Here is a 12,044-nt window from a genome sequence, read left to right on the forward strand (position 1 = left end):
TGTTAGGAGCTGGAAAACAGGGTCCCAGAGAAGCAGCCTCTTAATTCTCAGAGCTCTCTGGAAGGGTAATAGGATTAGGAGGCCCTGGGACCCCAGCATTGAAAGGGTTCTGAAGTTCCCCCAGAGGCCTCCTCGTCCAGCCCCCTCATCAGACTGCCTTGGGGGCTTAGCTGGCATCACGTTGTCACTCATTGCCAAGGCCAGGTTCGAGGGCAGATGGCCTGGCTCCAGAGGCAGTTTTCCTCTGCAGTCCCACACCTCCCCTGGTGGAGGTCCTCAGGCCAAAGCCAGGCAGCTGCCTTTTTTGGGACAAGTCCACAAACATTAAGTGCCTACTGTGTGCCGGGCACCATGCTGAGAACTGAGATTACAAAGACATGCAGAAACCAGTCCCTGCCCCCTGAGGGAGCTCATGGTCTACCAGAGGAGACAGCAAGCGAACAGCCATGTATGGATGAAGTTATACAGGGGAGATTGGATACACTCTCAGAAGGAAGACACTGGGAGTCAGGAGGATTGAAAAAGGGTTCTTGGAGAAGGTGAAGCTTTGTAGCTGAGATTGGAGAAGAGGCAGCAGGTGGAGGGGAGGAAAGGGAATTCCAGGCCTGCGGGATACTTTTCATATGTGTCTTGGACTCCATGACCACTGAGGTCCCTTCAGATCCAGATTCTGTGGGGTTTTTTAATGAGTCAGTTTTGAAGATGCTGATGTCTCCGTTTGATACTTTTGCCTTAGCTATGACTACGAGGCGGGAAGAGAGTCTGCGTTGGAAATGATTGCCCACCTTTTCGAGACCTTCCCTCAGGTACTGTTTGTACAGAGTACAGATGGAGAGCCGTGTTGGTGCACGCACTGGGGAAGTTCATGGCCCTCCCCCGTTCCTTAGAGCCACGCTAGAGTTGCCTGTGGCAAGTGCGGAAGTATTGGTCCCCCCACAGTCATCCCCATTTCTCTTCTTTAGGGCTTGCTCCATGAGAACTGTGGGCTGTTCTTCGTTCCCCTTTGTCTCATGATGATCAATGACAATTCTGCCAAGTGCAAAAAAATGGCCTCCATGGCCATCAAGCTGTTGCTCAGCAAAGTCAGCCTGGAGAACAAAGACCTGATGTATGTGCTCGTGGTCAAATGGTTTGGGAGTCAGAAGGTAGGGACCGTTTCAGCGCATTCTGCTTACAGCCCTCCAAGGCCTCGACCTGGTGGGGGAAGTGTCACTGTGGGGGGGCAGGTCCCTGGGCCTGGAAGCCTGGCTCTGCTGCATTCTAATCTGTCTGACCCTGGCCGGCCTTGTGTTGTTTGGGGGGCTCAGCTCTCCCTCTTCTGTGCAGTGATGGCCCTTCCAGCCCTAGAGCCAGCTCTTTGTTTTGCATATACCTGCATGTTCTCCTGAGTTCATATCATCCCCTGATAAAATGAAGGCCCCTGGAGGGCATCTGTCTTCATCTCCCTAGCACCCTTCACAGTGCCTGGTGCACAGCAGACACTTAATGCCCACTTGTTGGATTGATCGATTGACAGCTTCCTCACCCTGGAATTTGTTATACACATGAAATCAAATGTCTGGGCCCCCACTTTTAAGACATCCCAGCAAATGCAACATAACAATGGGAATGACTTTCTCAGTCTGGGTCAGTTCAGCTGCCTGCCACAGCCTTGTCAGGAGGTCTTAAGGATCCTCTGACCCTGTGGTGGCCCACTGATGGTCTTGAGCCTTCTCTCTTGCTGGCAGAGTCTGCAGAAGCGCTTGGCTGCCCAGACTTGTGGCTTGTTTGTGGAAGCCGAAGGAGTGGCTTTTGAGAGGAGATTTGGGACGGTCCTGCCTGTGATTGAGAAAGAGCTTGAGCCTTCCCAGCTCCGAGATGTAAGTTGTCTGCTGTGGAAAGAAATCTTGTCTGTACGTATGTTTTTGGTTTAGACAGTGAAACTGTAACTCGGGAGAGAAAGGGGTTGGCATGTCTGGAGGCATCCCTTCCGACACAGATGCCAAGTGTGTTAGCCTTCAGAAAATCCAAGTTGAAAACCAGGTTGGTTCCCATTCTCCCTGGTCTCCTTTACCAGTCTCAGCTTCAGCCATTTCTTTTCATGTTAGTAGTTTTGTTTTGTCCTTTAGCTCAATCTCTGTCCTATGGGGACTTTGCAGGCCATAGCAGCCCTCCCTGGTCACTGCTCAAATCCTGTGGATTGTCTTCCCCGTTCAAGCCAGGGTTGTCCTGCTTCTGATTTGTATCCCCAGTGCTGACTACAGTATCTGGTGGAAACTAAGGGCTTAATAAATGCCCATCCATCTGTCCCGCCTTCATTTCCTCCATCTTGCCTTTGAATTTTATTTAAGCTTCCATGATCTCAAATAAAACTAGGGGGCTGGACTAAATGAATATTGTGATCCTCTGACTTTTTGCAAGAACCATGTTACTGTCCATACATTCGTATCATCCCATGTATAACTGGCCTTCAGGAAATACAGTAATAAAAACAAGAAGTTAGGCATTTTTAAACTATATCTTCATTTCATTATTATTTTGAAATTTTCAAAGAGAATAGAACCCAGACTCAAAGGCTGGGACTGCAGTGTGAGGTCTGTTTCTGACCCATCCTGGCTGTGTGACTGTGGGAAAGTCTTTTACCTGCCCAGGGCTTGAGGCCACTCAGACAGCACTGCCTGCCTGCCATGGCAGGGAGAGCTTCCTTACCCGAGGCTTTTCTCAAGGTCAGTGGAGGCCAGTCCTTGTGCTGGTCCCACTTACTTTGAAGAGACATGGAGGTTCTTTGGTATACACTGAGTTCTCTCACAGATTTTGTAGTCAGACTACCCAGACACCCCCTGCCTTGTCTTGTCCTGACTCAGAACGACCTCATCCATGCTTGCGTTTGTTTTTTTAGCTCATTGAAGAAACTGATGAAAAAGCATCGGACCGACTTCTCTTTGGTTTTCTTACACTGATAACTAAGCTCATCAAGGAATCCAATTTTCTTCAGCTCACCAAACATCCTGAGAGTCTGAACAACATCTGGAGTAAGTCAGTTGTTCTAAGATTGACTGACCAACTGTTGGTTGGTATAGAAGCCTTGAAGATGGGAGTTAGAATCCGACTGCTGGTTCCCCAGTAGCCAGTGTCTCAGTGCTGAGCCTTGGGGTCCCTTTTGGTCTTCCTCGTGTCTCAGAGCTCCACTCACCTGCAGGGGGCCCTGTGCCAGCCATGGGAGGCAAGCATTCTGCAGGGAGAGACAGACGTGTATGTGCTAGCAGCAAAGACTAGAGAAGCACATAGACACACAGGAATCAGGAGGGGAAGGGTCACAGCTCAAGGGCTGGAGGGGATGAATCTTGGAGGCCATCTGCCCAATCCTCTCTTTCACAGAGGGAGAAACTGAGGCCCAGGGTAAGCAGGAGTAGGTGAGGGCAGCAGAGTCAGGAGATGAAGCCAAGTCCTCTTCTTCTAAAGGTCCTTCTCATTCCCCAGTCCCAGGCAGCCTCCCAGACCCTAAAACCTGTGGTGTGTCTCTACCTCACCAAAGCCTTTTTATGAGGAAACACAGTGAGACTCTGTTAGCAGAGGTCCAGGGCCTGAGCTGGAAGGAAACGCCCAGGTCTTTGGGGCCATCCTTCATGGGGATGAAGAGACAGACCCTGTCTCTTGAAGGTCACTTTGCTATAAGGTATCGGCAAAGCTTGCTTGTTTGTGCGTTTCTCTGTAACTATGCCTGTGTACACATGCACCTGCACAACACCCACACACGCATACACACATGTACACATGCGTGCACATACATGTACACACACACACCAGTTTTTTTACCGACTATGTGGACAGGTAGGTAGAACTCCACCACGACCCCCATAACTATAGAATTTGCCTTTGTTGTCCTTGTATCAGACTCACCAGGGTCACTTAGGGTAGACACTGTGCCTTCCCTCAAAGAAGATGTCCGTGGAACCCCTCGTTCAGAGACTAAGAAGAAAATCTCTTTGCTTTGCCATAGGTCACATCCAGTCCCATCTGTCCCACCCCCACAGCTGGGTGTGGCTCACTTCAGCCCAAATTTTTGGATTACTGTTCGCCTCTTGCAAACCAGAGGAACTGATTAAGAGATGGGCCACCCAGAAGTCTGAGAAGAAACAGTCAGGCCCGGTGGCCATTAACTTTCTAACCAAGGACCTAGACCAGAAGGTGAGATGTCAAGGAGTGGCCACAGGGAGCCTCCTTGCCCCCCAGCTTCCCCCATGCCATCTTCCTCAAGGTACTTGTGTGACCCGACAGAATCCTCCTCAGCTCTGCACTTGGAGGAAAGTGTTTTGTTTGGGATGGAGAAGAAACTGTAAAACGCCATAAAAGTCCCAGGTGCGAGGGTTGTGTAGGTCATTGTTCTGATTGTCATCGTTGTAAAAACCCTTATTTCAGTTTGACACACAGTAGGCGCTTAAATGCTTGCTGATAGATTGATAATTATTTATGCAGCCTATACAAGCTTGCAAAGCACTTTGCATGCATTATTTCATGCTGTATCAATAATGAGCTATTATCATTGTTAATGCTCACAGTGTCCCTGAAAACCAAGTGCTACAGCTATTAAATGTCCTCATTTTACAGATGAGGAAGCTGAGGCCTGGTGAATTGTGCAGGGTCCTACAGCCTGTACATGTCTGGAGGTGGAAGTCAGACCCAGAGCTTACTCATTCCAGGCCCAGCATGGTCTTTTGGATCAGGTTCATAGCCTTCTCTGTTGGTGTAAAGGGTCTCTCTGACCCTATGACAAAAGCCCTTTCTGTGTGCACAGCTCTGGTGTTGGGTACTTGTCATGTGCCATTGGTGGTCAGCAGTTGTGGGGAGTATATCATGTCTAAGACAACCCTGGCCTTTCTTATTTCAGATGAAAAGACTGGCTTTAGCCTTTTGCTATCAGTTGCAGTCGAAGTTTTTGGATCAGTCTCTGGGAGAACAGGTAGGAATGAGAAACCTCTGAACAAGCTGGCCTTTGTTGTGTCTCTGGGGGGAGGAGGGACCTGGCTGCTGTTTCACGTGCCTCTACAAGGCATTTGCCCAGTTCCAAAGGCTTTTAACTTGAGGGGTTTCACTTTGGAAGCTCCTTTCCCTAGAAAGCAACTATTCCCTGGAGGCCTTCTCTGCTCATGAAGCAGGGGTGCCAGTCAATCTCAAGGGCTGCAGGGCAGCTGCTGGCATCTTACACAGCTGGAACATTATTAAATAGCCATGTAATAAAGGGATGGTACCCTAGGCTTGTCCAGAGTGCTTTCCATAGAGGATCTCCTTTTGATCTCATGACTACCCTGGGAGGTCATCTACCTTTTACGAGGCAGGCAAAGGTTAAGTGACTTGCCTAGGGTTACACAGCTATTAGCTGTCTGCAGCCAAATTTGGACTCGGGTCTTCCTAGCTTCAGGCCCAGTGCTCTTGTCCATGGAACCACCTGAGAAAAATCTCACTCTGTCTGCCCTTGGTATAGCAGATAGCAATCTGACCGTTGGTTATAGTGGGTAAAAGGCATCAGACAGTCAAGCCAGGTCACCTGTGGGAAAGTCACCTCACCTGGAGAGGGAGAACCCACCCCCCCTGGAAACACACGGGCCTTTTGGAGAAAATAAGAAGCTGATGCAAACTTTTCTCTTTTTTTTTAAGATTGTTAAGAATTTGTTGTTTGTCGCCAAAGTCATCTATCTTCTGGTGCTCCATGCAGAGGAGAAGAAAAGTGCCTCTGAGGAGAACGTGGAGGCATCTGCCCCAGAAATGTCTCAGACCGCGGGTTGTGAGGAGGATGCAGGGCCAGCCCAGGAAGCCTCCAACGATGAAAATGAGGCGGCTGGGACAGAAGAGAAGGCAGGGGCAGAGGCAGAACAAGGCAGACCCGCCAACCTGTTCTGGCTGATCCACAAGCTGTCCATCATGGCCAAACGAGAAGCCGCGTATTCACCCAAAAATCCTTTAAAGGTAAGGCAGATGGGGCCACCCCGGGACCTCCCTGCCTGGGGTTGAGAAAGGTCTTGTTGTTCTTCACGAACAGGGATCACTTAATGTTTCCAATCGCTGATTCTATGAGCATTGTTTTATGCCTCTGAAAACGTGATTCTGAGACAGCCTTCAGCCCCCGTTCTCCCTCCGGGCGACATGAAGCAGCCCTGTGACCCCGCCCGCTCACTTGTAACACTCTGTTTTCAGAGAACCTGCATCTTTAAGTTCCTTGGAGCTCTGGCCATCGATCTGGGCCCCGACAAGGTCCGACCCTTTCTCCCCATGATCCTCGCTCCGCTGTTTCGGGAACTGAACAGCACCTACTCAGAGCAAGGTGAGGAGCCCTCTGGGGGAGGGCTCTTTGAATGGGGGTAGAGGGGAACTCCCAGGAGCATCAGCTGCCTCCTCACCCCTCCAAGGACCTCCCATAGCCCATCAAGGAGAACGTGTCTGTAGCAGCCAGGGCTCCAGAGGCTGTCCATCAGGCCGCATGGGGTCCTAAAGTGAGCAGACATCCCCCAGGGCTGGAGTGCACACAGTATCCCACACCCATGGTCCCTGCCTTGGCCAGGAGTGGGAGCAGGAGGTGCCTTCAGGACTGTGTTTGGTCATTCCAGTCACCTAGCGGGAGTTCACTCTCTATTTCCTTCTCTTTGCCCCACTTCCTCTCAGTCCCCCATGCCTCTCTGGGCGCTTGCCAATCCTCCTGGGGGCATCCAGATTTCCTCGCCTCTTTCCATGTCTCATGACTCGCTATCATTCCATGACTGACAGGCACCACCCTCCTGTCTGCTGAGACTGGTGGTGTGTGCAGCACGGTCCTGTCAGGGGCTGGGGGTGCAATATGCCAGGTCCTGGGGGCTGTTTTAGCCACCCTCATTCTCCCAGAATGGTCCTGACCTCTTGACAGGGGCCATCCTTTCCTTTTGAGTTCCATCTTTGCCCAGTGGTGAGTGACCTCCATGTCTCTGTGTGTTGCTTTTTTAATGGGCAGACCCTTCGCTGAAGAACCTTTCCCAGGAAATCCTGGAGCTGCTCAAGAAGATGGTTGGCTTGGAAGCCTTCTCGCTGGCATTTGCCTCTGTGCAGAAGCGGGCCCGGGAGAAGAGGGCTCTCCGCATCAAGCGGAAGGCCCTGCAGGTCAGTACCGGCCCTCACCTCCGTCTGTCCTTCCACCTGCTGTGTCCTTAGACCCCCTTCCCCCCAGGGCCCCACTCAATCCCATTCCCCTTCCTCTTTGCAGTTTGTGACTAATCCCGACATCGCTGCCAAGAAGAAAATGAAAAAGCACAAGAATAAGAGTGAGGCCAAGAAGAGGAAAATAGAGTTCCTGCGGCCAGGCTACAAGGCCAAGAGGCAGAGGAGCCATGGCCTGCGGGACCTGGCCATAGTGGAGTGAGGCCAGGGTCGCCCCACCACAGTGGGTCTTCTCTGGTGTATGTACAGGTACCGTGTTCATAATGCCCAGGATTTTAAACATTAAATATGCTGAAAGAGTTTTATAATAATGCTTGGTCTGGATTTGTGTGTGTGCATGTGTGTATGTGTGTGTGTGTGTGTGCGCGCACACATGTGTGTGTACAGAGGGAGGCAGGAGTCACTACCAATCACATACTTTAAAAAAGAATAAAAACAAGATGCTGTTTCTCCTTTTGCATTTGGGGTAAGAGTTCACCTTTGTTGGGTCATGGACCCTTTTGGAAGTTAGTCTGGTGAAGCTATTGGGCCCTTTCCTATGAATGTCGTGAAATAATTTAATGAAATGTTCTGCCTCAGTTAGAATTTAGTGATAGCGAAGATGTCATTTCTTTTTTCCTGTCCAAGTTCACAGACCCCCTGAAATCTCTGCTTTTCAGGCCTCTCCCCCATCATCTGGGGGGTCCCCAGTTAAGACCCTTTGATTTGAAATGTCTGCCTCCTTTCTCAGAGTCTGTGGAACAATGTCAGGTTGTACAACTGCGGGGTGGTTTCAGTGTCTTCCTCTGTTCAGGGTATTTCAATACAAACAGTATTGTAAAAACTCTGGGTTCAAGTCCCATCTTGGCAGGTCACTTAATGATAAATGAGCTGGGCACTGCGCTAAGTGCTTTATGGTCATTACTTTAAGGGTCCTCACAACTACCCTAGGAGGTAGGTGCTCTTGTGACCCCAATTTTACAGATGAGGAAACTGAGGCTGGCAGGGGTTCAGTGGCTTTCCCAGAGTCATCCACTTCCCAGGTGTCTGGCCCAGCACTCTGTGCATGATGGCACCCTCTAGCAGTCTCTCTTAAGAGAAGGTGCCAACTTGGCCTTGGTGGGAGTTTCATCCTCTGGGAGCTCTTTGTACAGTGAAACCACAGGCAGATCCAGTCATTGGCCCTCTGTCAACAGCAGATTTCACAATCTGCCCATTCTGCTTCTACCTCAGACTTCTCATTGAACTTGGCAGTGGTTTGTGTTCTGGTGGTCCAGTGTAAAACTCGTGCCTCCAATGCCAGCTGGCCTTGGTGACCCCTCCCCGTGGCCAGTGGTCGTCAGCTGGCCGTCCTGTGGTGTTGTTGCTTGCCTGCCAGATGTCATAATTGTCGTCTTGTATTTCTACTCTTTGACACCATCAGCTAGCAGCGTGGCCTGTCACATGCTAGCAGAGTATCATGTTTTAAATTTGTTTGCAAATATTTTAACATTAAAATTATATGTTTTATGGAAACAATCTGTATGCCTGTGTTGTCTGTATAAAAATTAAGTTTCTTTTCTCCTTATCCTTTCCCCCTCAGAAATGGACCTAGCGTGTCCATTGTGTTAATGGGTGAAGGAAATGTGGGGCACCTTAGTGCCAAGCAGATGTACCTCAGGGATCGCTAAGAAAGGAAGATGTGCTGCGTTTGCTTCCTCATCCTTTTCTGTTCTCTGCCTTCAGAGTGCTGATATGCCAGCCAGAGTGTGATATAGTTCCAAGAGTGCTGGGCTTGGAAGCCAGGGACACCTGGATTCAAATCCTGCCTCTGACACTTTCCTACTGTCTAGGAAAAGTCACTCATCACTTACTTCAGTGCTCACAAGCTACTTTCTTCAGACCAAAATTTACAGATGAATTGTTGATCTGCATAAACAGAGGGGGTTTCCCCACACCCAGGAAACACAGGTCGACAGCCCCCCAAATCTTTTATTCCCCCCTGGAAAAAGCCCCAGACAAACAGCATCTCCCTCCCAGGGTTGCTGGAGAAATTCATATTAATCCAGAGTATATCAAGTGCTATTATAAATACCACCTCTCATTAAAGAGGTTAGGGTCATGAGTGGTGAACCAGTGAGCTTTGCACAGTTATGGCCAATTACATACCAAAATCTGTCCATGCTGCTGGTCACAAGTGGAGCCAGACTGAAATGTCAAGGAAACTTCCATCCCACTACATGAAAAATACAAAAGATTTACCCCCCCAAAGGTAAAGTAGTAGTGCTATTGTTTGCATATAAAGAGAATATTACTTTTTAATCAGCTTTTGTGGATACATTGTTTTTATGCCTTTCCCTGTATGCCTCCCAGAGAGCTATTTCTGTCTCTTAGGACAATTATTTTTCCTTTAAAAAAAAATATTTATTTATTTACTTTTAGTTTATAACATTCAGTTCCACAAGCTTTTGAGTTCCAAGTTTTTTCCCTCTCTTCCCCCCCTCCTCATGGTGGCATGCAATCCTATATGGGTTCTGCACATACCTTCATATTAAACATGAGTCAAGTCGTAAAGCAGGATTATAACCAATGGAATGAACGAGAAAGAAGAAACGAAACAAAAAAGAGAGAGCGCGTAGTTTGCTTCAGTGTGCATTTAGATTCTAATTCTTTCTCTGGATGTGGATAGCCTTTTCCAGTCTTTTGGAGTTGTCTTATAACCTTGCATTGCTGAGATGAGTCCAGTCTGTCAAAGTCAGTCATCACATGTATATGTCTGTAATTGTGTACAATGTTCTCCTGGTTCTGCTCCTGTCACTCAGCTTCAGTTTATATAAGTCTCTCCAGGTTATTGTGAAAGGACAATTCTTTTTCTAAGAAAAGAGGAAAACGATTTCATAAGATTGATTGATGCATCCACCAGCCATTGTATACAAGGTTCTACACCTGTGAATCCCCGCTTGCTTTGGCAGAATTTGGGTACTTCTCATTGCTTTTCTTTGGGTCCAAGTTCATTTTTTAGAACTTTACGTTAATTGTTTTTTGTCTTGTGGCAATTATGCTTTGGCATTGTAGCATTGCCTTTTTGGTTCTGCTTAGTTCACTCTGCTTTACATTGTGTAAATCCTTCCATTTCTCTGTTCAGCCGAATTATCTTTTCTTAACAGTACATTTTCAGTTATTTTCATGTACCAGAATTTGGTTATTATATCCATTCCCAAATTAATATGTTTTCAGTCATTGACTACCTCAAAAAGGTAAAAATATTTTGGTGTATATGGAGACTTTCTTTTTATCAGTGCCCTCCTCCAGTGCTTCATCTCCTGTCTTGGATGTGGGCATTTCAGCCACTATCTGCATAATCCCAAATTGCTTTCTAGAATGGCTGTACAAATTTATAGCTCTACCAATAATGCATTAGTGTGCCTGCCGTCCTACAACCCTTAATTTAGATTATTTTCATCTTTTGGTGATGTTTTGTTTTTTGCTAATTTGTTGAATGTGATATAAAACCTCAGGGCTGTTTTGATTTGCATTCATATGGCTCATGTGATAATTCTTTTGGGAACTGTTCATATTAAATGTTATTAATGGTAATAATCATCTTAAGTATCCAGTTTTTCCAGTTCATTAGGCAACAACCTGTCCCCAAACAACTTATTGGCAGAGTACAGTTTAACATTTAATGATTTAGATAATGAGTCCAACACTCCTTATTTATAAGGTTCAAAGCCACCTGACTTGCCTAAGAATATACAACCAGAGTTGAATTAAGGTAGCCGGGTCCCCTGACCTCTTAATTCAAGGTTGTCAGTACTAAATTATGGCCATTTCTGCTGCTCTGCTACATAGATCCTTTTCTCAAATTTTTGGAGACAAGCCTGTGGACACTCAGTATTTGCTTTCCAGCACTCTCAATTCATCAGGAACTCTAAAACCTAAAAGACTTTGGTCTGAATTCTACCAGAATTTACTGTAAGCTAATCCAGAGGTGACCATACCCCATCAGGAAGAAATGGGGAAAGGATAAAGAGGCTGGGTATTTTCCAGGGCCCATGATAATGTCTGAAGTATTGTCAGTTCCCAGAACTAGGCCTAATTTGAACATGAATTTTGGGGATTACCCTCCCTCCCCCCACCTCATTGCTATTTAAGAAGAGTTGTTCAGTCTCATCTCAAAGGGTTAACAAGCAATTTACACATTTAATTGATTCAATCCCATTGTTTGTTCTCTCTCCTCATCCTGACGGCCTACATGCTGTTTCCAAGGCACTGCACAACTAGATGTAGGTGGTATGCCTATTACTGTTAATAATCTATCTTTTGGGGGCTAGGTGGTACAGTAAATAGAGCACTGGCCCTGGAGTCAGGAGGACTGGAGTTCAAATCTGGCCTAAGACACTTAACACAAAAACAACTGTGTGACCTTGGGCAAGTCACTTAACCCCAATTGCCCTACCTTCCCCCCTCCAAAAAAAAGATCCTAGCTTTCAGATGTGAACAGTTTTCAAAAGAATTGCATGCTATTAATCATGTGAATGTTCCAGCTCTCTAATAAGAAAAATGCAATCAGGACAACTTCACATCCAACAAATTGGCAAAAAACCAACATGACATACGTAACAGGGCCGAGTTTGGAGGCCAGATCTTCAATTCTACTTCTGTGTGAGGTTAGGCAGGTCGTTTTACCTCTGGTTTCAGTTTCCAAAATCTGTCAATGGAAGGGGTTGACCCAGATGTCCTCTAAGGTCCCTTTCATGCTACGTATATAGTCTGTTTACAGTTAACTAAAGAGGAAGAGGAGGAGGAGGAGAAAAGTGAGGCCCTGATGTACAAAGGAGGTAAACAGCCTCCCAAGCAGTCTGGGCCATTGCTCTACACCCATCTTATAGAGACAGGCCTTCCACTAGACCATATGTAGTGCT

General features: G+C 47.4%; 1 protein-coding gene across 1 annotated transcript in view; it reads left to right on the top strand.

Annotated features, from left to right (window-relative positions):
- Nucleotides 1–8,658, top strand: part of UTP20 (UTP20 small subunit processome component) — a 117,212-nt gene extending 108,554 nt beyond the window's left edge. The window contains exons 53-62 of the mRNA XM_069095229.1: nt 737–806; nt 963–1,145; nt 1,728–1,859; nt 2,879–3,011; nt 3,980–4,167; nt 4,868–4,939; nt 5,635–5,943; nt 6,172–6,298; nt 6,959–7,104; nt 7,208–8,658. Of these exons, the coding sequence (XP_068951330.1) occupies nt 737–806; nt 963–1,145; nt 1,728–1,859; nt 2,879–3,011; nt 3,980–4,167; nt 4,868–4,939; nt 5,635–5,943; nt 6,172–6,298; nt 6,959–7,104; nt 7,208–7,363 (1,516 nt within the window). The 3' untranslated portion in view covers nt 7,364–8,658. The remainder of the gene's footprint in view (nt 1–736; nt 807–962; nt 1,146–1,727; nt 1,860–2,878; nt 3,012–3,979; nt 4,168–4,867; nt 4,940–5,634; nt 5,944–6,171; nt 6,299–6,958; nt 7,105–7,207) is intronic.
- The last annotated feature ends 3,386 nt before the right edge of the window (nt 8,659–12,044 follow it).

The sequence above is a fragment of the Petaurus breviceps genome, unplaced genomic scaffold (genome assembly GCF_028583685.1).
Source record: "Petaurus breviceps papuanus isolate PSGF00001 unplaced genomic scaffold, PetGlider_PUasm1.0 225, whole genome shotgun sequence".
Lineage (NCBI taxonomy): Eukaryota > Metazoa > Chordata > Mammalia > Diprotodontia > Petauridae > Petaurus > Petaurus breviceps.